The 25,838-nt window shown below is 51.4% G+C and overlaps 1 protein-coding gene across 1 annotated transcript in view; it reads right to left on the bottom strand.

Moving 5' to 3' along the window:
• Positions 1-1,339: 1,339 nt before the first annotated feature.
• LOC135533514 (cell adhesion molecule 3-like) overlaps positions 1,340-25,838 on the bottom strand; it is a gene marked incomplete at its 3' end in the record, with an annotated part of 50,863 nt that continues 26,364 nt past the window's right edge. Inside the window, exons 4-7 of the mRNA XM_064960803.1 lie at positions 24,429-24,566; positions 19,668-19,838; positions 19,048-19,138; positions 1,340-1,517 (exon numbers count right to left, since the gene is read on the bottom strand). Coding sequence (XP_064816875.1) covers positions 1,340-1,517; positions 19,048-19,138; positions 19,668-19,838; positions 24,429-24,566 — 578 coding nt within the window. The remainder of the gene's footprint in view (positions 1,518-19,047; positions 19,139-19,667; positions 19,839-24,428; positions 24,567-25,838) is intronic.

Here is a 25,838-nt window from a genome sequence, read left to right as displayed (position 1 = left end):
CCTCTGTCTCTCTCTCTCTTTACCCTGGACAAGCTGCTGTCAACCACCCCTCTCTCTCTCTGTCTCTCTCTGTCTCTGTCAACCACTCCTCTGTCTCTCTCTCTCTTTACCCTGGACAAGCTGCTGTCAACCACCCCTCTCTCTCTGTCTCTCTCTGTCTCTGTCAACCACCCCTCTGTCTCTCTCTCTCTCTCTACCCTGGACAAGCTGCTGTCAACCACCTCTCTGTCTCTCTCTGTCTCTCTACCCTGGACAAGCTGCTGTCAACCACCCCTCTCTCTCTGTCTCTCTCTGTCTCTGTCAACCACCCCTCTGTCTCTCTCTCTCTCTACCCTGGACAAGCTGCTGTCAACCACCCCTCTCTCTCTCTACCCTGGACAAGCTGCTATCAACCACCCCTCTCTCTCTGTCTCTCTCTGTCTCTGTCAACCACCCCTCTGTCTCTCTCTCTCTCTACCCTGGACAAGCTGCTGTCAACCACCTCTCTGTCTCTCTCTGTCTCTCTACCCTGGACAAGCTGCTGTCAACCACCCCTCTCTCTCTGTCTCTCTCTGTCTCTGTCAACCACCCCTCTGTCTCTCTCTCTACGCTGGACAAGCTGCTGTCAACCACCTCTCTGTCTCTCTCTGTCTTTCTACCCTGGACAAGCTGCTGTCAACCACCCCTCTCTCTCTGTCTCTCTCTGTCTCTGTCAACCACCCTCTGTCTCTCTCTCTCTACCCTGGACAAGCTGCTGTCAACCACCTCTCTGTCTCTCTCTGTCTTTCTACCCTGGACAAGCTGCTGTCAACCACCCCTCTCTCTCTGTCTCTCTCTGTCTCTGTCAACCACCCCTCTGTCTCTCTCTCTCTCTCTACCCTGGACAAGCTGCTGTCAACCACCTCTCTGTCTCTCTCTGTCTCTCTACCCTGGACAAGCTGCTGTCAACCACCCCCTCTCTCTCTGTCTCTCTCTGTCTCTGTCAACCACCCCTCTGTCTCTCTCTCTCTCTACCCTGGACAAGCTGCTGTCAACCAACTCTCTGTCTCTCTCTCTCTCTACCCTGGACAAGCTGCTGTCAACCACCCCTCTCTGTCTCTGTCTCTGTCAACCACCCCTCTCTCTCTCTCTCTCTCTGTCTCTCTCTCTCTCTCTCTGTTTCTGTCAACCACCCCTCTCTCTCTCTGTCTCTCTCTCTCTCTCTCTCTCTCTCTCTCTCTCTCTCTCTCTCTCTCTCTTACTCTCTCTCGCTCTCTTTCTCTCTCTCTCTCTCTCTCTCTCTCGCTCTCTCTCTCCATCTCTCTCTCTCTCTCTCTCTCTCCCCATCTCTCTCTCTCTCCCTCTCCCTCTCTCTCTGGTCAGTACCTTGCACCAGCAGCGTGTACTCTCCCTGCATCTTCCCGATTCCGTTGTCAGCCTGACAGAGGTACACCCCGTTGTCTGATTTGTTGAGCATCTCAAAGAGCAGGAAACTACCGTCCACCTTGGCCATCAGAGGGAGCTCTCCATCCTTCTTCCGCCACACGTACGAGGTGGGCCTGAGAGAGAGACAGACACACACACAGACACACAAAAATAGAAAAAGAACAAGAACGTGAAGAGAAAAGATATTTGATTTTAAAATAGAACGTGTGTAACATGCAGTGCATGCTGTAGAACTAGAAGAAGTAGTACTGTACATGAATGTCATTGTAATATAAAGCATATAGCTGTAGAACTAGAAGTAGTACTGTACAGGAATGTTATTGTAATATAAAGCATATAGCTGTAGAACTAGAAGTAGTACTGTACATGAATGTTATTGTAATATAAAGCATATAGCTGTAGAACTAGAAGTAGTACTGTACATGAATGTTATTGTAATATAAAGCATATAGCTGTAGAACTAGAAGAAGTAGTACTGTACAGGAGTGTTATTGTAATATAAAGCATATAGCTGTAGAACTAGAAGAAGTAGTACTGTACATGAATGTTATTGTAATATAAAGCATATAGCTGTAGAACTAGAAGAAGTAGTACTGTACATGAATGTTATTGTAATATAAAGCATATAGCTGTAGAACTAGAAGTAGTACTGTACATGAATGTTATTGTAATATAAAGCATATAGCTGTAGAACTAGAAGAAGTAGTACTGTACATGAATGTTATTGTAATATAAAGCATATAGCTGTACAACTGGATTTGTTCATATGATTCATACATTTTAGGGACATATGAGTTTTATATTAGTTCATCTTTCTGTCATTACTGTATGTATTTACTGTATGTATTTACTGTATGTACTGTATGTATTTACTGTATGTACTGTATGTATTTACTGTATGTAGTGTATGTATGTAGTGTATGTATTCACTGTATTTCATGTATTTACTGTATGTATTTACTGTATTTCATGTATGTACTGTATGTATTTACTGTATGTATTTACTGTATGTATTTACTGTGTGTATTTACTGTGTATATTTACTGTATGTATTTACTGTGTGTATTTACTGTGTATATTTACTGTATGTATTTACTGTGTGTATTTACTGTGTATATTTACTGTATGTATTTACTGTGTGTATTTACTGTGTATATTTACTGTGTGTATGCAGTGTATGTATTTACTGTATGTATTTACTGTATGTATTTACTGTGTATATTTACTGTGTGTATGCAGTGTATGTATTTACTGTATGTATTTACTGTGTATATTTACTGTGTGTATTTACTGTATGTATTTACTGTATTATGTAGTGTATGTATCTACTGTATGTGTCTACTGTATTTAATGTATTTACTGTATGTATTTACTGTATTTACTGTATATATTTACTGTATATATTTACTGTATGTATTTACTGTATGTATTTACTGTATTTACTGTATGTATTTACTGTGTGTATTTACTGTATATGTTTACTGTATTTACTGTATGTATTTACTGTATGTATTTACTGTATGTATTTACTGTGTGTATGTAGTGTATGTATTTACTGTATATATTTACTGTATTTACTGTATATATTTACTCTATGTATTTACTATATTTATGTACTGTATGTACACTGCCATTCAAATTTTGGGGTCCCGTAGAAATACATGAAATTAGTTGCAAAATGAATTGGAAATATGTAGGAAATATAGACATTGACAAGGTTATAAATCATGATTTTTAATGAAATAATATTTGTGTCCTTCAAACTTTCCTTTCGTCAAAGAATCCTCCATTTGCAGCAATTACAGCCTTGCGGACCTTTGGCATTCTAGTTGTCAGTTGGTTGAGGTTATCTGAAGAGATTTCACCCCATGCTTCCTGAAGCTCCTCCCACAAGATGGATTGGCTTGATGGACACTTCTTACGTACCATACGGTCAAGCTGCTCCCACAACAGCTCAATAGGGTTGAGATCCGGTGACTGTGCTGGCCACTCCATTATAGACAGAATACCAGCTGACTGCTTCTTCCCTAAATAGTTATTGCATAGTTTGGAGCTGTGCTTTGGGTCATTGTCCTGTTGTAGGAGGAAATTGGCTCCAATTATGCGCTGTCCACAGGTTATGGCATGGAGTTGCAAAATGGAGTGATAGCCTTTCCTTTTTCAAGATCCCTTTTACCCTGTACAAATCTCCCACTTTACCACCACCAAAGCCCCCCCAGACCATCACATTGCCTCCACCTCCACCAGACCATCACATTGCCTCCACCAAAGCCCCCCCAGACCATCACATTGCCTCCACCTCCACCAGACCATCACATTGCCTCCACCAAAGCCCCCCCAGACCATCACATTGCCTCCACCTCCACCAGACCATCACATTGCCTCCACCTCCACCAGACCATCACATTGCCTTCACCTCCACCAGACCATCACATTGCCTCCACCTCCACCAGACCATCACATTGCCTCCACCTCCACCAGACCATCACATTGCCTCCACCTCCACCAGACCATCACATTGCCTCCACCTCCACCAGACCATCACATTGCCTCCACCAAAGCCCCCCCAGACCATCACATTGCCTCCACCTCCACCAGACCATCACATTGTCTCCACCTCCACCAGACCATCACATTGCCTCCACCTCCACCAGACCATCACATTGCCTCCACCTCCACCAGATCATCACATTGCCTCCACCTCCACCAGACCATCACATTGCCTCCACCTCCACCAGATCATCACATTGCCTCCACCTCCACCAGACCATCACATTGCCTCCACCTCCACCAGACCATCACATTGCCTCCACCTCCACCAGATCATCACATTGCCTCCACCATGCTTGACAGATGGTTCACTCCTCCAGCATCTTTTCATTTTTTCTGCGTCTCAAGAATGTTCTTCTTTGGTATCCGAACACCTCAAACTTAGATTTGTCTGTCCATAACACTTTTTTCCAATCTTCTTCTGTCCAGTGTCTGTGTTCTTTTGCCCATCTTAATCTTTTCTTTTTATCGGCCAGTCTGAGATGGGGCTTTTTCTTTGCAACTCTGGCTAGAAGGCCAGCATCCTGGAGTCGCCTCTTCACTGTTGACGTTGAGACTGGTGTTTTGCGGGTACTATTTAATGAAGCTGCCAGTTGAGGACTTGTGAGGCGTTTGTTTCTCAAACAAGACACTCTAATGTACTTGTCCTCTTGCTCAGTTGTGCACCGGGGCCTCCCACTCCTCTTTCTATTCTGGTTAGAGACAGTTTGCGCTGTTCTGTGAATGGAGTAGTACACAGCGTTGTACGAAATCTTCAGTTTCTTCGCATTTTCTCACATGGAATAGCCTTCATTTCTCAGAACAAGAATAGACTGATTAGTTTCAGAAGAAAGTTCTTTGTTTCTGGCCATTTTGAGCCTGTATTCGAACTCACAAACACTGATGCTCCAGATACTCAACTAGTTTAAAGGCCAGTTTTATTGCTTCTTTAATCAGCACAACAGTTTTCAGCTGTGCTAACATAATTGCAAAATGGTTTTCTAATGATCAATCAGCCTTTTAAATGATAAACTTGGATTAGCTAACACAGTGTGCCATTAGAACACAGGAGTGATGTTTGCTGATAATGGGGCTCTGTACGCCTAAGTAGATATTCCATTAAAAATCTGCAGTTTCCAGCTACAATAGTAATTTACATTAACATTAACAATGTCTACACTGTATTTCTGATCAATTTGATGTTATTTTAATGGACAAAAAAATGTGCATTTCTTTCAAAAACAAGGACATTTCTAAGTGACCCTAAACTTTCGAACGGCAGTGTATATGTTCGCATGTCTGTCCTTGTACATTACATGGTAATGGTTCATGCTCGTATATGGATGGATTGAACCGTGCAATAAAGTCCTATGGCTCCAGCATGTACTGCTATCATCTGTGCATAACTGTGTTACAGAATGGACTGAGGTGCATCACTGTGTTACAGAATGGACTGGGGTGCATAACTGTGTTACAGAATGGACTGAGGTGGATAACTGTGTTACATAATGGACTGAGGTGTATAACTGTGTTACATAATGGACTGAGGTGTATAACTGTGTTACAGAATGGACTGAGGTGGATAACTGTGTTACAGAATGGACTGAGGTGGATAACTGTGTTACAGAACGGACTGAGGTGTGTAACTGTGTTACAGAATGGACTGAGGTGGATAACTGTGTTACAGAATGGACTGAGGTGTATAACAGTGTTACAGAACGGACTGAGGTGTGTAACTGTGTTACAGAATGGACTGAGGTGTATAACTGTGTTACAGAACGGACTGAGGTGTGTAACTGACTACTAATACGGAAGTGGTATACAATTGCCAGCATTCCAGGGTCTGCTCATCAAATAGATAGGAACGGAACGGACCGGAATGTTGTGGAATGGAATAGAATGTAGTGGGATGGAATGTTATGGAATAGAATGTAGTGGGATGGAATGTTATGGAATAGAATGTAGTGGGATGGAATGTTATGGAATAGAATGTAGTGGGATGGAATGTTATGGAATAGAATGTAGTGGGATGGAATGTTATGGAATAGAATGTAGTGGGATGGAATGTTATGGAATAGAATGTAGTGGGATGGAATGTTATGGAATAGAATGTAATGGGATGGAATGTTATGGAATAGAATGAAATGTTTTGTAATGGAATATTATTTTTACATTTGATTATTTAACCTTTATTTAACTATGAAGTCAGGTAAGAACAAATTTGAATTTACAGTACAATTAAAATTAAATAAATAAAAATAGGACATGGTACAAACATTATTGGGCACAGACCACAGTAGAAAGTGCAAGAAGGTAGAGACAACAAAACATCACTCGAAGCAGCCACAACTGTCAGTAAGAGTGTCCATGATTGTCTTTGAATGAAGAGATGGAGATAAATCGGTCCTGTTTGAGTGTTTTTTGCAGCTCGTTCCAGTCGCTAGCTGCAGTGAACTGAAAGAGGAGCGACCCAGGGATGTGTGTTTTGGGAACCTTTAACAGAATGTGACTGATAAAATGGGGTTGTATGTGGAGGATGAGGGCTGTAGTAGATATCTCAGACAGGGGGGAGTGAGGCCTATGCGGTGGGAATGGAATTGATTCTTATGGAATAGAATGGAATGGAATGTTATGTAGTGGAATGGAATGTTGTGGAATAGAATGGAATGTTATGGAATGGAATAGAATGTAGTGGAATGGAATGTTGTGGAATAGAATGGAATGGAATGCTATGTAGTGGAATGGAATGTTGTGGAATAGAATGGAATCGAATGTTATGGAATGGAATGGAATGGAATGTTGTGGAATAGAATGGAATGGAATGTTATGGAGTGGAATGGAATTGAATGTTGTGGAATAGAATGGAATGGAATGTTATGTAGTGGAATGGAATGGTGTGGAATAGAATGGAATGTTATGGAATGGAATGGAATTGAATGTAGTGGAATGGTATGTTGTGGAATAGAATGGAATGTTATGGAATGGAATAGAATGTAGTGGAATGGTATGTTGTGGAATAGAATGGAATGTTATGGAATAGAATGGAATGTTATGGAATGGAATAGAATGTAGTGGAATGGTATGTTGTGGAATAGAATCGAATGTTATGGAATGGAATAGAATGGAATGTTATGGAATGGAATATAATGTAGTGGAATGGTATGTTGTGGAATAGAATGGAATGTTGTGGAATAGAATGGAATGTTATGGAATGGAATAGAATGTAGTGGAATGGTGTGGAATGCTATGGAATGGAATAGAATGTAGTGGAAAGGTATGGAATGAGAAAGTCCTCCAGTACAGGGTGCACATTCCATTCTATTTGATTAGAGCCTCTTGAAACTGCTCTTCCTCATCTCGTCAAGACATTCTCAGAACTTGCTGAGACATGACGGTGCACACCAGAAACAAGCCCTGAAGCCTAATTGTAATATGCAGTTAAACGTGAAACTTATCATTGTGAAAGAGAGACAGTGGGTCAGATTCTGAACAGCAAAGACGTTGCCATGGTGGCAGTGTTTGACTGACAGCTGAGACCCAGCCTGTATCTGACGGGTCACTAGTCATTCAGCCTAAGGAGCTGTGCATACTCTCTCTCTCCCTCTCTCTCTCTCTCTCTCTCTCTCTCTCTCTCTCTCTGAGGCGGAAGGGGGAAAAGGATGAGGAGGGAGGAGAAGAGGATGAGGAGGGAGGGAAAAAATAATGAGGAAGGAGGAGAAGAAGATGAGGAGGAAGGGAGAAAAGGATGAGGAGGGAGGGAGGAGAAGAGGATGCGGAGGGAGGAGAAGAGGATGAGGAGGGAGGAGAAGAGGATGAGGAGGGAGGGAGGAGAAGAGGATGAGGAGGGAGGAGAAGAGGATGAGGAGGGGGAGGAGAAGAGGATGCGGAGGGAGGGAGAAGAGGATGAGGAGGGAGGAGAAGAGGATGCGGAGGGAGGAGAAGAGGATGAGGAGGGAGGAGAAGAGGATGAGGAGGGAGGAGAAGAGGATGAGGAGGGAGGGAGGAGAAGAGGATGAGGAGGGAGGAGAAGAGGATGAGGAGGGAGGGAGGAGAAGAGGATGCGGAGGGAGGAGAAGAGGATGAGGAGGGAGGAGAAGAGGATGGGGAGGGAGGAGAAGGAAAAGGTGCAAAGCAAGACAGAGGAGATTATTATTATTATTATATTTATAAATTATTATAATTATTGGAGAGGACAAGAAGAACAAGGGAAAGTTTAGCCTTGACAGACAAGAGTGTGAGTTAGATTGGAGTGAGTGACATGGTGAGAGAGATAGTCAGTGACATGGTGAGAGAGATAGTCAGTGACATGGTGATAGATATAGTCAGTGACATGGTGAGAGAGATAGTCAGTGAGACAGAGGGTGAGAAGGGGGAGACAGAGGGGGAGAGATGGGAGACAGAGTGGGAGAGGGGGAGACAGAGTGGGAGAGGGGGAGACAGAGTGGGAGAGCGGGAGACAGAGTGGGGGGGGGAGACAGAGTGGGAGAGATGGGAGACAGAGTGGGAGAGGGGAGACAGAGTGGGAGAGGGGGAGACAGAGTGGGAGAGGGGGAGACAGAGTGGGGAGAGCGGAGACAGAGTGGGAGAGGGGGAGACAGAGTGGGAGAGCGGGAGACAGAGTGGGAGAGATGGGAGACAGAGGGTGAGAAGGGGGAGACAGAGTGGGAGAGGGGAGACAGAGTGGGAGAGCGGGAGACAGAGTGGGAGAGGGGGAGACAGAGTGGGAGAGAGGGAGACAGAGTGGGAGAGATGGGAGACAGAGGGTTAGAAGGGGGAGACAGAGTGGGAGAGGGGGAGACAGAGTGGGAGAGATGGGAGACAGAGGGTGAGAGGGGAGACAGAGTGGGAGAGAGGGAGACAGAGTGGGAGAGGGGGAGACAGAGTGGGAGAGATGGGAGACAGAGGGTGAGAAGGGGGAGACAGAGTGGGAGAGGGGGAGACAGAGTGGGAGAGATGGGAGACAGAGTGGGAGAGGGTGAGAAGGGGGAGACAGAGTGGGAGAGAGGGAGACAGAGTGGGAGAGAGGGAGACAGAGTGGGAGAGAGGGAGACAGAGTGGGAGAGATGGGAGACAGAGTGGGAGAGATGGGAGACAGAGTGGGAGAGAGGGAGACAGAGTGGGAGAGGGGGAGACAGAGTGGGAGATGGGAGACAGAGGGTGAGAAGGGGGAGACAGAGTGGGAGAGGGGGAGACAGAGTGGGAGAGATGGGAGACAGAGTGGGAGAGGGGGAGACAGAGTGGGAGAGGGGAGACAGAGTGGGAGAGCGGGAGACAGAGTGGGAGAGATGGAGACAGAGTGGGAGAGGGGGAGACAGAGTGGGAGAGCGGGAGACAGAGTGGGAGAGGGGGAGACAGAGTGGGAGAGGGGGAGACAGAGTGGGAGAGGGGAGACAGAGTGGGAGAGGGGGAGACAGAGTGGGAGAGATGGGAGACAGAGGGTGAGAAGGGGGAGACAGAGTGGGAGAGGGGGAGACAGAGTGGGAGAGAGGGAGACAGGGTGGGAGAGATGGAGACAGAGTGGGAGAGCGGGAGACAGAGTGGGAGAGAGGGAGACAGAGTGGGAGAGATGGGAGACAGAGGGTGAGAAGGGGGAGACAGAGTGGGAGAGGGGGAGACAGAGTGGGAGAGAGGGAGACAGGGTGGGAGAGATGGGAGACAGAGGGTGAGAAGGGGGAGACAGAGTGGGAGAGGGGGAGACAGAGTGGGAGAGAGGGAGACAGAGTGGGAGAGATGGGAGACAGAGTGGGAGAGCGGGAGACAGAGTGGGAGAGATGGGAGACAGAGTGGGAGAGGGTGAGAAGGGGGAGACAGAGTGGGAGAGAGGGAGACAGAGTGGGAGAGAGGGAGACAGAGTGGGAGAGATGGGAGACAGAGTGGGAGAGGGGGAGACAGAGTGGGAGAGATGGGAGACAGAGGGTGAGAAGGGGGAGACAGAGTGGGAGAGGGGGAGACAGAGTGGGAGAGATGGGAGACAGAGGGTGAGAGGGGGAGACAGAGTGGGAGAGAGGGAGACAGAGTGGGAGAGGGGGAGACAGAGTGGGAGAGATGGGAGACAGAGGGTGAGAAGGGGGAGACAGAGTGGGAGAGGGGGAGACAGAGTGGGAGAGATGGGAGACAGAGTGGGAGAGGGTGAGAAGGGGGAGACAGAGTGGGAGAGAGGGAGACAGAGTGGGAGAGAGGGAGACAGAGTGGGGAGAGGGAGACAGAGTGGGAGAGATGGGAGACAGAGTGGGAGAGATGGGAGACAGAGTGGGGAGAGGGAGACAGAGTGGGAGAGGGGGAGACAGAGTGGGAGAGATGGGAGACAGAGGGTGAGAAGGGGGAGACAGAGTGGGAGAGGGGAGACAGAGTGGGAGAGATGGGAGACAGAGTGGGAGAGGGGGAGACAGAGTGGAGAGGGGGAGACAGAGTGGGAGAGCGGGAGACAGAGTGGGAGAGATGGAGACAGAGTGGGAGAGGGGGAGACAGAGTGGGAGAGCGGGAGACAGAGTGGGAGAGGGGGAGACAGAGTGGGAGAGGGGGAGACAGAGTGGGAGAGGGGGAGACAGAGTGGGAGAGGGGGAGACAGAGTGGGAGAGATGGGAGACAGAGGGTGAGAAGGGGGAGACAGAGGGGGAGAGGGGGAGACAGAGTGGGAGAGAGGGAGACAGGGTGGGAGAGATGGAGACAGAGTGGGAGAGCGGGAGACAGAGTGGGAGAGAGGGAGACAGAGTGGGAGAGATGGGAGACAGAGGGTGAGAAGGGGGAGACAGAGTGGGAGAGGGGGAGACAGAGTGGGAGAGAGGGAGACAGGGTGGGAGAGATGGGAGACAGAGGGTGAGAAGGGGGAGACAGAGTGGGAGAGGGGGAGACAGAGTGGGAGAGAGGGAGACAGAGTGGGAGAGATGGGAGACAGAGTGGGAGAGCGGGAGACAGAGTGGGAGAGATGGGAGACAGAGTGGGAGAGGGTGAGAAGGGGGAGACAGAGTGGGAGAGAGGGAGACAGAGTGGGAGAGAGAGGGAGACAGAGTGGGAGAGATGGGAGACAGAGTGGGAGAGGGGGAGACAGAGTGGGAGAGATGGGAGACAGAGGGTGAGAAGGGGGAGACAGAGTGGGAGAGGGGGAGACAGAGTGGGAGAGATGGGAGACAGAGTGGGAGAGGGGGAGACAGAGTGGGAGAGGGGGAGACAGAGTGGGAGAGCGGGAGACAGAGTGGGAGAGATGGGAGACAGAGGGTGAGAAGGGGGAGACAGAGTGGGAGAGGGGGAGACAGAGTGGGAGAGAGGGAGACAGAGTGGGAGAGCGGGAGACAGAGTGGGAGAGATGGGAGACAGAGGGTGAGAAGGGGGAGACAGAGTGGGAGAGGGGGAGACAGAGTGGGGAGAGATGGGAGACAGAGTGGGAGAGGGGGAGACAGAGTGGGAGAGGGGGAGACAGAGTGGGAGAGATGGGAGACAGAGTGGGAGAGGGGGAGACAGAGTGGGAGAGAGGGAGACAGAGTGGGAGAGATGGGAGACAGAGTGGGAGAGGGGGAGACAGAGTGGGGAGCGGGAGACAGAGTGGGAGAGGGGGAGACAGAGTGGGAGAGAGGGAGACAGAGTGGGAGAGATGGGAGACAGAGGGTGAGAAGGGGGAGACAGAGTGGGAGAGGGGGAGACAGAGTGGGAGAGATGGGAGACAGAGGGTGAGAAGGGGGAGACAGAGGGGGAGAGATGGGAGACAGAGTGGGAGAGGGGGAGACAGAGTGGGAGAGGGGGAGACAGAGTGGGAGAGCGGGAGACAGAGTGGGAGAGGGGGAGACAGAGTGGGAGAGATGGGAGACAGAGTGGGAGAGGGGGAGACAGAGTGGGAGAGAGGGAGACAGAGTGGGAGAGAGGGAGACAGAGTGGGAGAGATGGGAGACAGAGTGGGAGAGGGGGAGACAGAGTGGGAGAGCGGGAGACAGAGTGGGAGAGGGGGAGACAGAGTGGGAGAGAGGGAGACAGAGTGGGAGAGATGGGAGACAGAGGGTGAGAAGGGGGAGACAGAGTGGGAGAGGGGGAGACAGAGTGGGAGAGCGGGAGACAGAGTGGGAGAGGGGGAGACAGAGTGGGAGAGAGGGAGACAGAGTGGGAGAGATGGGAGACAGAGGGTGAGAAGGGGGAGACAGAGTGGGAGAGGGGGAGACAGAGTGGGAGAGATGGGAGACAGAGTGGGAGAGGGGGAGACAGAGTGGGAGAGGGGGAGACAGAGTGGGAGAGGGTGAGAAGGGGGAGACAGAGTGGGAGAGAGGGAGACAGAGTGGGAGAGCGGGAGACAGAGTGGGAGGGGGAGACAGAGTGGGAGAGATGGGAGACAGAGGGTGAGAAGGGGAGACAGAGTGGGAGAGGGGAGACAGAGTGGGAGAGAGGGAGACAGAGTGGGAGAGATGGGAGACAGAGGGTGAGAAGGGGGAGACAGAGTGGGAGAGGGGGAGACAGAGTGGGAGAGAGGGAGACAGAGTGGGAGAGATGGGAGACAGAGGGTGAGAAGGGGGAGACAGAGTGGGAGAGGGGGAGACAGAGTGGGGAGAGAGGGAGACAGAGTGGGAGAGATGGGAGACAGAGTGGGAGAGCGGAGACAGAGTGGGAGAGATGGGAGACAGAGTGGGAGAGGGTGAGAAGGGGGAGACAGAGTGGGAGAGAGGGAGACAGAGTGGGGAGAGGGAGACAGAGTGGGAGAGATGGGAGACAGAGTGGGAGAGGGGGAGACAGAGTGGGAGAGATGGGAGACAGAGGGTGAGAAGGGGGAGGCAGAGTGGGAGAGGGGGAGACAGAGTGGGAGAGATGGGAGACAGAGTGGGAGAGAGGGAGACAGAGTGGGAGAGCGGGAGACAGAGTGGGAGAGATGGAGACAGAGTGGGAGAGGGGGAGACAGAGTGGGAGAGCGGGAGACAGAGTGGGAGAGGGGGAGACAGAGTGGGAGAGGGGGAGACAGAGTGGGAGAGCGGGAGACAGAGTGGGAGAGATGGAGACAGAGTGGGAGAGGGGAGACAGAGTGGGAGAGCGGGAGACAGAGTGGGAGAGAGGGGAGACAGAGTGGGAGAGCGGGGAGACAGAGTGGGAGAGGGGGAGACAGAGTGGGAGAGCGGAGACAGAGTGGGAGAGATGGAGACAGAGTGGGAGAGGGGGAGACAGAGTGGGAGAGCGGGAGACAGAGTGGGAGAGGGGGAGACAGAGTGGGGAGGGGGAGACAGAGTGGGAGAGGGGGAGACAGAGTGGGAGAGGGGGAGACAGAGTGGGAGAGGGGGAGACAGAGTGGGAGAGGTGGAGACAGAGTGGGAGAGATGGGAGACAGAGTGGGAGAGCGGGAGACAGAGTGGGAGAGAGGGAGACAGAGTGGGAGAGATGGGAGACAGAGGGTGAGAAGGGGGAGACAGAGTGAGAGAGGGGGAGACAGAGTGGGAGAGGGAGACAGAGTGGGAGAGATGGGAGACAGAGGGTGAGAAGGGGGAGACATGGTGGGAGAGGGGGAGACAGAGTGGGAGAGAGGGAGACAGAGTGGGAGAGATGGGAGACAGAGTGGGAGAGCGGGAGACAGAGTGGGAGAGGGGGAGACAGAGTGGGAGAGGGGGAGACAGAGTGGGAGAGGGGGAGACAGAGTGGGAGAGAGGGAGACAGAGTGGGAGAGATGGGAGACAGAGTGGGAGAGGGGAGACAGAGTGGGAGAGCGGGAGACAGAGTGGGGAGAGGGGGAGACAGAGTGGGAGAGGGGGAGACAGAGTGGGAGAGGGGGAGACAGAGTGGGAGAGGGGGAGACAGAGTGGGAGAGGGGGAGACAGAGTGGGAGAGGGGGAGACAGAGTGGGAGAGATGGGAGACAGAGGGTGAGAAGGGGGAGACAGAGTGGGAGAGAGGGAGACAGAGTGGGAGAGATGGGAGACAGAGGGTGAGAAGGGGGAGACAGAGTGGGAGAGGGGGAGACAGAGTGGGAGAGCGGGAGACAGAGGGTGAGAAGGGGGAGACAGAGTGGGAGAGGGGGAGACAGAGTGGGAGAGCGGGAGACAGAGTGGGAGAGAGGGAGACAGAGTGGGAGAGATGGGAGACAGAGGGTGAGAAGGGGAGACAGAGTGGGAGAGGGGGAGACAGAGTGGGAGAGCGGGAGACAGAGGGTGAGAAGGGGGAGACAGAGTGGGAGAGGGGGAGACAGAGTGGGAGAGAGGGAGACAGAGTGGGAGAGATGGGAGACAGAGTGGGAGAGCGGGAGACAGAGTGGGAGAGATGGGAGACAGAGTGGGAGAGGGTGAGAAGGGGAGACAGAGTGGGGAGAGGGAGACAGAGTGGGAGAGAGGGAGACAGAGTGGGAGAGATGGGAGACAGAGTGGGAGAGGGGAGACAGAGTGGGAGAGATGGGAGACAGAGGGTGAGAAGGGGGAGACAGAGAGGGGGAGACAGAGTGGGAGAGATGGGAGACAGAGTGGGAGGGGGAGACAGAGTGGGAGAGGGGGAGACAGAGTGGGAGAGCGGGAGACAGAGTGGGAGAGATGGGAGACAGAGGGTGAGAAGGGGAGACAGAGTGGGAGAGGGGGAGACAGAGTGGGAGAGAGGGAGACAGAGTGGGGAGAGCGGGAGACAGAGTGGGAGAGATGGGAGACAGAGGGTGAGAAGGGGGAGACAGAGTGGGAGAGGGGAGACAGAGTGGGAGAGATGGGAGACAGAGTGGGAGAGGGGGAGACAGAGTGGGAGAGGGGAGACAGAGTGGGAGAGCGGGAGACAGAGTGGGAGAGCGGGGAGACAGAGTGGGAGAGCGGGAGACAGAGTGGGAGAGATGGGAGACAGAGGGTGAGAAGGGGGAGACAGAGTGGGAGAGGGGGAGACAGAGTGGGAGAGATGGGAGACAGAGTGGAGAGGGGGAGACAGAGTGGGAGAGGGGGAGACAGAGTGGGAGAGGGGGAGACAGAGTGGGAGAGCGGGAGACAGAGTGGGAGAGCGGGAGACAGAGTGGGAGAGGGGGAGGGTGAGAAGGGGGAGACAGAGGGTGAGAAGGGTGAGACCGAGGGTGAGAAGGGTGAGACCGAAGGTGAGAAGGTGGAGAGAGAGGATGAGTGGGAGTGGGGAAGACAGGAGGATGAGAGGAGAGGAGACAGAGGGGGAGAGACGGGAGACAGAGTGGGAGAGGGGGAGACAGAGTGGGAGAGAGGGAGACAGAGTGGGAGAGATGGGAGACAGAGTGGGAGAGGGGGAGACAGAGTGGGAGAGCGGGAGACAGAGTGGGAGAGGGGGAGACAGAGTGGGAGGAGAGGGAGACAGAGTGGGAGAGATGGGAGACAGAGGGTGAGAAGGGGGAGACAGAGGGAGAGGGGGAGACAGAGTGGGAGAGATGGGAGACAGAGGGTGAGAAGGGGGAGACAGAGGGGGAGAGATGGGAGACAGAGTGGGAGAGGGGGAGACAGAGTGGAGAGGGGGAGACAGAGTGGGGAGAGCGGGAGACAGAGTGGGAGAGGGGGAGACAGAGTGGGAGAGATGGGAGACAGAGTGGGAGAGGGGGAGACAGAGTGGGAGAGAGGGAGACAGAGTGGGAGAGAGGAGACAGAGTGGGAGAGATGGGAGACAGAGTGGGAGAGGGGGAGACAGAGTGGGAGAGCGGGAGACAGAGTGGGAGAGGGGGAGACAGAGGGAGAGAGGGAGACAGAGTGGGAGAGATGGGAGACAGAGGGTGAGAAGGGGGAGACAGAGTGGGAGAGGGGGAGACAGAGTGGGAGAGCGGGAGACAGAGTGGGAGAGGGGGAGACAGAGTGGGAGAGAGGGAGACAGAGTGGGAGAGATGGGAGACAGAGGGTGAGAAGGGGGAGACAGAGTGGGAGAGGGGGAGACAGAGTGGGAGAGATGGGAGACAGAGTGGGAGAGGGGGAGACAGAGTGGGAGAGGGGGAGACAGAGTGGGAGAGGGTGAGAAGGGGAGACAGAGTGGGAGAGAGGGAGACAGAGTGGGAGAGCGGGAGACAGAGTGGGAGAGGGGAGACAGAGTGGGAGAGATGGGAGACAGAGGGTGAGAAGGGGGAGACAGAGTGGGAGAGGGGGAGACAGAGTGGGAGAGAGGGAGACAGAGTGGGAGAGATGGGAGACAGAGGGTGAGAAGGGGGAGACAGAGTGGGAGAGGGGGAGACAGAGTGGGAGAGAGGGAGACAGAGTGGGAGAGATGGGAGACAGAGGGTGAGAAGGGGGAGACAGAGTGGGAGAGGGGGAGACAGAGTGGGGAGAGGGAGACAGAGTGGGAGAGATGGGAGACAGAGTGGGAGAGCGGGAGACAGAGTGGGAGAGATGGGAGACAGAGTGGGAGAGGGTGAGAAGGGGGAGACAGAGTGGGAGAGAGGGAGACAGAGTGGGAGAGAGGGAGACAGAGTGGGAGAGATGGGAGACAGAGTGGGAGAGGGGGAGACAGAGTGGGAGAGATGGGAGACAGAGGGTGAGAAGGGGGAGGCAGAGTGGGAGAGGGGAGACAGAGTGGGAGAGATGGGAGACAGAGTGGGAGAGAGGGAGACAGAGTGGGAGAGCGGGAGACAGAGTGGGAGAGATGGAGACAGAGTGGGAGAGGGGAGACAGAGTGGGAGAGCGGGAGACAGAGTGGGAGAGGGGGAGACAGAGTGGGAGAGGGGGAGACAGAGTGGGAGAGCGGGGAGACAGAGTGGGAGAGATGGAGACAGAGTGGGAGAGGGGGAGACAGAGTGGGAGAGCGGGAGACAGAGTGGGAGAGGGGGAGACAGAGTGGGAGAGCGGGAGACAGAGTGGGAGAGGGGGAGACAGAGTGGGAGAGCGGGAGACAGAGTGGGAGAGATGGAGACAGAGTGGGAGAGGGGGAGACAGAGTGGGAGAGCGGGGAGACAGAGTGGGAGAGGGGGAGACAGAGTGGGAGAGGGGGAGACAGAGTGGGAGAGGGGGAGACAGAGTGGGAGAGGGGGAGACAGAGTGGGAGAGGGGGAGACAGAGTGGGAGAGGGGGAGACAGAGTGGGAGAGATGGGAGACAGAGTGGGAGAGCGGGAGACAGAGTGGGAGAGAGGGAGACAGAGTGGGAGAGATGGGAGACAGAGGGTGAGAAGGGGGAGACAGAGTGAGAGAGGGGGAGACAGAGTGGGAGAGAGGGAGACAGAGTGGGAGAGATGGGAGACAGAGGGTGAGAAGGGGGAGACATGGTGGGAGAGGGGGAGACAGAGTGGGAGAGAGGGAGACAGAGTGGGAGAGATGGGAGACAGAGTGGGAGAGCGGGAGACAGAGTGGGAGAGGGGGAGACAGAGTGGGAGAGGGGGAGACAGAGTGGGAGAGGGGGAGACAGAGTGGGAGAGAGGGAGACAGAGTGGGAGAGATGGGAGACAGAGTGGGAGAGGGGGAGACAGAGTGGGAGAGCGGGAGACAGAGTGGGAGAGGGGAGACAGAGTGGGAGAGGGGGAGACAGAGTGGGAGAGGGGGAGACAGAGTGGGAGAGGGGAGACAGAGTGGGAGAGGGGGAGACAGAGTGGGAGAGGGGGAGACAGAGTGGGAGAGATGGGAGACAGAGGGTGAGAAGGGGGAGACAGAGTGGGAGAGAGGGAGACAGAGTGGGAGAGATGGGAGACAGAGGGTGAGAAGGGGGAGACAGAGTGGGAGAGGGGGAGACAGAGTGGGAGAGCGGGAGACAGAGGGTGAGAAGGGGGAGACAGAGTGGGAGAGGGGGAGACAGAGTGGGAGAGCGGGAGACAGAGTGGGAGAGAGGAGACAGAGTGGGAGAGATGGGAGACAGAGGGTGAGAAGGGGGAGACAGAGTGGGAGAGGGGGAGACAGAGTGGGAGAGCGGGAGACAGAGGGTGAGAAGGGGGAGACAGAGTGGGAGAGGGGAGACAGAGTGGGAGAGAGGGAGACAGAGTGGGAGAGATGGGAGACAGAGTGGGAGAGCGGGAGACAGAGTGGGAGAGTTGGGAGACAGAGTGGGAGAGGGTGAGAAGGGGGAGACAGAGTGGGAGAGAGGGAGACAGAGTGGGAGAGAGGGAGACAGAGTGGGAGAGATGGGAGACAGAGTGGGAGAGGGGGAGACAGAGTGGGAGAGATGGGAGACAGAGGGTGAGAAGGGGGAGACAGAGAGGGGGAGACAGAGTGGGAGAGATGGGAGACAGAGTGGGAGGGGGAGACAGAGTGGGAGAGGGGGAGACAGAGTGGGAGAGCGGGAGACAGAGTGGGAGAGATGGGAGACAGATGGTGAGAAGGGGGAGACAGAGTGGGAGAGGGGGAGACAGAGTGGGAGAGAGGGAGACAGAGTGGGAGAGCGGGAGACAGAGTGGGAGAGATGGGAGACAGAGGGTGAGAAGGGGGAGACAGAGTGGGAGAGGGGGAGACAGAGTGGGAGAGATGGGAGACAGAGTGGGAGAGGGGGAGACAGAGTGGGAGAGGGGGAGACAGAGTGGGAGAGCGGGAGACAGAGTGGGAGAGCGGGAGACAGAGTGGGAGAGCGGGAGACAGAGTGGGAGAGATGGGAGACAGAGGGTGAGAAGGGGGAGACAGAGTGGGAGAGGGGGAGACAGAGTGGGAGAGATGGGAGACAGAGTGGGAGAGGGGGAGACAGAGTGGGAGAGGGGGAGACAGAGTGGGAGAGCGGGAGACAGAGTGGGAGAGCGGGAGACAGAGTGGGAGAGCGGGAGACAGAGTGGGAGAGGGGGAGGGTGAGAAGGGGGAGACAGAGGGTGAGAAGGGTGAGACCGAGGGTGAGAAGGGTGAGACCGAAGGTGAGAAGGTGGAGAGAGAGGATGAGTGGGAGTGGGGAAGACAGGAGGATGAGAGGAGAGGAGACAGAGGGGGAGAGACGGGAGACAGAGGGTGAGAAGGGAGAGACAGAGGGGGAGAAGGGGGAGACAGAGGGTGAGACAGGGAGGACAGAGGGGGAGACAGAGGGTGAAAAGGGAGAGACAGAGTGGGAGAGGAGGGGAGGCAGAGGGTGAGACAGAGGGGGAGAGGGGGAGACAGAGGGTAAGAAGGGGGTGACAGAGGGGGAGAGGGGGAGACAGAGGGTAAGAAGGGGGAAAGGGGGAGACAGAGGGGGAGAGACGGGAGACAGAGGAGGAGACAGGGGAAACAGAGGGAGAGAGAAGAGCAGATCTAGTAGTGTGTGTGTGTGTGTGTGTGTGTGTGTGTGTGTGTGTGTGTGTTTTCTTACTTCGGGTTTCCATTGCCTATGCATTGTATAATGAACTTCTCTCCCTCTCTGGGCAGATCATTCTGAGGCTGGATAGTGACATCTGGGGTGACTAGAGAAAAGACCCAACATACAGTAACATTACATACACTGGAGAAGATACACACACACATTGCTACACACACACTGCTACACACAGGTATGAGCAAACTAACATAATAGCCTAACCTAGCATCTGCATCTGCATTGCTTGCTCTCTGGGGTTTTAGGCTGCGTATTGACTGCAGATGTAAAAAGTTATTTCTATAATGAACGTGATTGATTGACACAGCTGTAGCACTGACAGAGTGGTAAACATACGAATCCCCTGCAGGTGGCAGTATACACATGAACCAGCCAAAGCAGCAGTACTGAGGCAGAAGCATAACTGCATAAGGAGAGTCACATTTCTTAGAAGCACATCTCCTTGGATCCTGGTTCCACATTTCCTCTCCTCACCTCGCTTTCCTCTGTCATTTTGAAAAGGAGGCGATGAGAGGATGGTATCAGTGAAAGGGCCAGAGCCTGGGTTACCGTACAGTATGGTGATGATATACACGAGGTTGCAGTGGCAGGGCTTGGCCAGTGGGGGCAGCACTTACACAGGACTCTGATGGGCTGTTCGGTCCACTTCTCACCCGGGGACAGAGAAGGGTGGTCAACAGCACAGCCGATCAGGGTGTTGTCGTCGCTACGACCCACCGTCAGAGTCAGCTCACTGATCACTGTGTAGGTGGCCTCGTCTGGATTAGTCTCCACCACGTCAGGACGACCTGGACGTGCATACACAGAGACACACACATACACAGAGACACACATACACAGAGACACACACATACACAGAGACACACACATACACAGAGACACACACATACACAGAGACACACACATACACAGAGACACACATACACAGAGACACACACATACACAGAGACACACACATACACAGAGACACACACATACGCAGAGATACACATACACAGAGACACACACATACACAGAGACACACACATACACAGAGACACACATACACAGAGACACACACATACACAGAGACACACACATACACAGAGACACACACATACACAGAGACACACATACACAGAGACACACACATACACAGAGACACACACATACACAGAGACACACATACACAGAGACACACACATACACAGAGACACACACACACAGAGACACACACATACACAGAGACACAAACATACGCAGAGATACACATACACAGAGACACACATACACAGAGACACACACATACACAGAGACACACACATACACAGAGACACACATACACAGAGACACACACATACACAGAGACACAAACATACGCAGAGATACACATACACAGAGACACACACATACACAGAGACACACATACACAGAGACACACACATACACAGAGACACACATACACAGAGACACACACATACACAGAGACACACACATACACAGAGACACACACATACACAGAGACACACACATACATTGAGACACACATACACGGAGACACACACATACACAGAGACACACATACACAGAGACACACACATACACAGAGACACACATGCACAGAGACACACATACACAGAGACACACACATACACAGAGACACACATACACAGAGACACACACATACACAGAGACACACACATACACAGATACACACATACACAGACACACATACACAGAGACACACATACACAGAGACACACATACACACAAATTGTCACCATGGGTACTCCTTTTAACTGTCATTGTATAAAATGATTATATAATACTATCACTGTATGATATAATACTATCAATGTATGATATAATACTACTATGATATAATACTACTACTGTATGAAAAAATACTACCACTGTATGATATAATACTACCACTGTATGATATAATACTACCACTGTATGATATAATACTACTACTATATGATATAATACTATAACTGTATGATATAATACTACTATGATAGAATACTACTACTGTATGATATAATACTACCACTGGATGATATAATACTACCACTATATGATATAATACTACTACTGTATGATATAATACTATCACTGTATGATATAATACTACCACTCTATGATATAATACTACTACTATATGATATAATACTATAACTGTATGATATAATACTACTATGATAGAATACTACTACTGTATGATATAATACTACCACTGGATGATATAATACTACCACTATATGATATAATACTACCACTATATGATAAAATACTACCACTATATGATAAAATACTACTACTGTATGATATAATACTACTACTGAATTATATAATACTACCACTGTATGATATAATACTACCACTGTATGATATAATACTACCACTATATGATATAATACTACCACTATATGATATAATACTACTACTGTATGGTATAATACTACTACTGTATGATATAATACTACTACTGTATGGTATAATACTACTACTGAATGATATAATACTACCACTGTATGATATACTACTACCACAATATGATATAATACTATCACTGTCTGACAAGCTGCTTGTCACATTAGTTTATATTCAAGATACAGAAATGCCACTGAGTAATATTTCAGTAATATGACATGGATGATATTTCTCTTTCTCCTTTACTCTGTCTCTCTCTCTCTTTCTGATTCATGCACCCAAGCACCAGTGCGCACACGCACAAACGCACACACACACGCACAAACACACACACACACACTTCGGGGCTGGCTACAGTTCAGATCTGGGGATGCACCATAATGATACCATAAATGTTGATTATGGCAGCGTTCCAAATGACACCCTATTCTCTATATAGTGCACTACTTTTGACTAGAGTCCAGAGGACTTTGGTCAAAAGTTGTGCACTAAACAGGGAATAGGGATCCATTTGGAATGCAAACCTGGATGCAACCTACATCCAATTGAATCCAGACATATTACCCTTACATAGAGAACAAGAGCATTCATATTTAAAGCCTCTTCACAGCTATTAGCCCCTTCCATTCATTCAATTAAACCCTCTTCAGATTCAGTCCTCTTTCCTGAATCTCTCAACCATTATCCTTCTTTTTTTACTTTTCCTTCACTGACCCTTCCCTCATAGCCTGTATTGTCTCTCTCACTGCGTTCCAAATGTCACCCTATTGCCTATGTAGTTCACTACTTCTGACCAGAGCCCTGTGGATTGAACTGAACTACAGCCCCCTCCCTCTCCTGTCTCTCTCCTAACACAGCCCCTCCCTCTCCTGTCTCTCTCCTAACACAGCCCCTCCCTCTCCTGTCTCTCTCCTAACACAGCCCCTCCCTCTCCTGTCTCTCTCCTAACACAGCCCCTCCCTCTCCTGTCTCTCTCCTAACACAGCCCCTCCCTCTCCTGTCTCTCTCCTAACACAGCCCCTCCCTCTCCTGTCTCTCTCCTAATACAGCCCCCTCCCTCTCCTGTCTCTCTCCTAACACAGCCCCTCCCTCTCCTGTCTCTCTCCTAATACAGCCCCTCCCTCACCTGTCTCTCTCCTAATACGGCCCCTCCCTCTCCTGTCTCTCTCCTAATAAGGCCCCTCCCTCTCCTGTCTCTCTCCCTACGACCCTCCCTCTCCTGTCTCTCTCCTAATACGGCCCCTCCCTCTCCTGTCTCTCTCCTAATACGACCCTCCCTCTCCTGTCTCTCTATCTCTTCTCTCCCCCTCTCTCCCGCCTCTCTTCTCCTTTCCCTCCCTCCCTCCATCCCTCTCTCTCTCCCCCTCTCTCTGCCTCCCCCTCTCTCCCACCTCTCTTCCCCTTTCCCTCCCTCCCTCCATCCCTCTCTCTCCCCCTCTCTCTGCCTCCATCCCTCTCTCCCACCTCTCTTCCCCTTTCCCTCCCTCCCTCTCCCGCCTCTCTTCCCCTTTCCCTCCCTCCCTCCCTCCCTCCCTCCCTCCCTCCCTCCATCCCTCTCTCTCCCCCTCTCTCTGCCTCCCCCTCTCTCCCGCCTCTCTTCCCCTTTCCCTCCCTCCCTCCATCCCTCTCTCTCCCCCTCTCTCTGCCTCCATCCCTCTCTCCCACCTCTCTTCCCCTTTCCCTCCCTCCCTCTCCCGCCTCTCTTCCCCTTTCCCTCCCTCCCTCCCTCCCTCCCTCCATCCCTCTCTCTCCCCCTCTCTCTGCCTCCCCCTCTCTCCCGCCTCTCTTCCCCTTTCCCTGCCTCCCTCCATCCCTCTCTCTCTCCCCCTCTTCCTCCCCTCTGAGCCTCTTTAATCTCTGTAAGCCTGTCAAAGGAGCAGCAGTGAGTGGCGATCTATGCGCTCGTTTCTCTCAGTTAGCTTCTTACAGCACATTGCTCAATTCCTGTGGCCCAAATGGCCTTATAGGACCTGGCCAAAAGTAGTGCCCTACATAGGTAATAGGGTGCTATTTGGGATACAAACGTTGCATGAGAGGGTGTCATAATAACACATTGACCCATGATGCTCCTCTCCTCAGCCTCTCCTCGGTCCCTTTCTTCAGCCATAAGACTGTCTGAAGAGCCCAGTGGGTGTGTAGCAGGGACACAGCTGCAAACACATTAACTGTCACACAGGGTTGAGCTCATAAAGACTCCAACACCAGGGGGAGGCTCTCCTCTCATAAAGACTCCAACACCAGGGGAGGCTCTCCTCTCATAAAGACTCCAACACCATGGGAGGCTCTCCTCTCATAAAGACTCCAACACCAGGGGAGGCTCTCCTCTCATAAAGACTCCAACACCAGGGGAGGCTCTCCTCTCATAAAGACTCCAACACCAGGGGAGGCTCTCCTCTCATTAAGACTCCAACACCAGGGGAGGCTCTCCTCTCATAAAGACTCCAACACCAGGGGGAGGCTCTCCTCTCATTAAGACTTCAACACCAGGGGGAGGCTCTCCTCTCATAAAGACTCCAACACCAGGGGAGGCTCTCCTCTCATTAAGACTCCAACACCAGGGGGAGGCTCTCCTCTCATAAAGACTCCAATACCAGGGGAGGCTCTCCTCTCATAAAGACTCCAACACCAGGGGAGGCTCTCCTCTCATAAAGACTCCAACACCAGGGGAGGCTCTCCTCTCATTAAGACTTCAACACCAGGGGGAGGCTCTCCTCTCATAAAGACTCCAACACCAGGGGGAGGCTCTCCTCTCATAAAGACTCCAACACCAGGGAGAGGCTCTCTGTCTACCCCTCGGTCTCTCTCTCCCATCTACCCCCCTCTCTCTCCCATCTACCCCCTCTTCCATCTGCCCTCACTCTCTCCCCTGTCTACCCACCTCTCTCCTGTCTACCTCTCCAGTCTCCCTTTCCCTCCCTAACACTTCCCTCCATCCTTCCCCTCCTCTCTCCCTCCACCCTTACCTGTAAGTTCCTCCTGGTTCCTGTACCAGCGTAGTTTGGCGGGAGGCTTGCTCCCAGAGCTGGTGCAGGTGAGGGTGACCTTACCCCCCTCCTGGACAGTGTCTTCATAGCCAGAGATCTGGGGCTTATCAGGGACCCCTGGGGGGGGGGGAGAGAGAGAGAGAGAGAGAGGGAGAGAGGGAGGGAGAGAGAGAGAGAGAGAGAGAGAGATAGAGAAAGAGAAAGAGAGAGAGAGAGAGAGAGAGAGAGACATTGACATTGACATTTGAACTAAGCTCTTGAGGCTACGGTAAAAATGTATCTACCAACTCCAGATTGCTTCTTTAAAACACAGACATACATACAGAAGACATGCAGACAGAATAGAGTACAGAATTACACCACAGGCATACAGTAGAGACAGAATGGAATACAGTACAGAATTACACTACAGGCATACAGTAGAGACAGAATGGAATACAGTACAGAATTACACTACAGGCATACAGTAGAGACAGAATGGAATACAGTACAGAATTACACTACAGGCATACAGTAGAGACAGAATGGAATACAGTACAGAATTACACTACAGGCATACAGTAGAGACAGAATGGAATACAGTACAGAATTACACTACAGGCATACAGTAGAGACAGAATGGAATACAGTACAGAATTACACTACAGGCATACAGTAGAGACAGAATGGAATACAGTACAGAATTACACTACAGGCATACAGTAGAGACAGAATGGAATACAGTACAGAATTACACCACAGGCATACAGTAGAGACAGAATGTAATACAGTCAGTGGACGTACAGAGCCTATAGTCTACACCCCCTTGAACATTTTTCATATTTTGTGGCGTTACAATGTGGGATTGAGATAGATTTAATTGACATTAATTTAATTGACAATTGATTTAATTTCTTTGACATTGATCTACACAAAATACGCCATAACGTCAAAGTGAAAAGAAAAATTAAACTTAAAAAAATAATAATTATAATAATAAAATGTATAAATTACTGTCGTTGCGTAAGTATTCAACTTTTTTTTTTAGGCAAGCCTATATTAGTTCAGAAGTCAAATGTTGCTTAACAAATCACATAATAAGTTACATGGACTCACTCTGTGTGAAATAATAGGAGTTGACATGAGTTTTTAATAACTAACCCTTCCTCTGTCCCCCATACAACATCTATAAAATCCCTCCGTCAAGTATTGAATTTCAAGCGCAGATTCAACTACAAAGACCAGGGAGCTTTCCGAAAGCCTCGTATAGAAAGGCGGTGATTGGTAGATGGGTAACAATTACAAATCAGTCACTGATTATCTTTAAGCATGGTCAAGTTAATATTTATGCTGTGGATGATGTATTAAACCACCCAGATACAAAGATACAGTCGTCCTTCTGAACTGAGC

This window comes from Oncorhynchus masou, unplaced genomic scaffold (assembly GCF_036934945.1).
Source record: "Oncorhynchus masou masou isolate Uvic2021 unplaced genomic scaffold, UVic_Omas_1.1 unplaced_scaffold_2420, whole genome shotgun sequence".
Lineage (NCBI taxonomy): Eukaryota > Metazoa > Chordata > Actinopteri > Salmoniformes > Salmonidae > Oncorhynchus > Oncorhynchus masou.
Note: the sequence above shows the minus strand (reverse complement) of the source record. Positions and strands in the feature narration are given on the sequence as shown.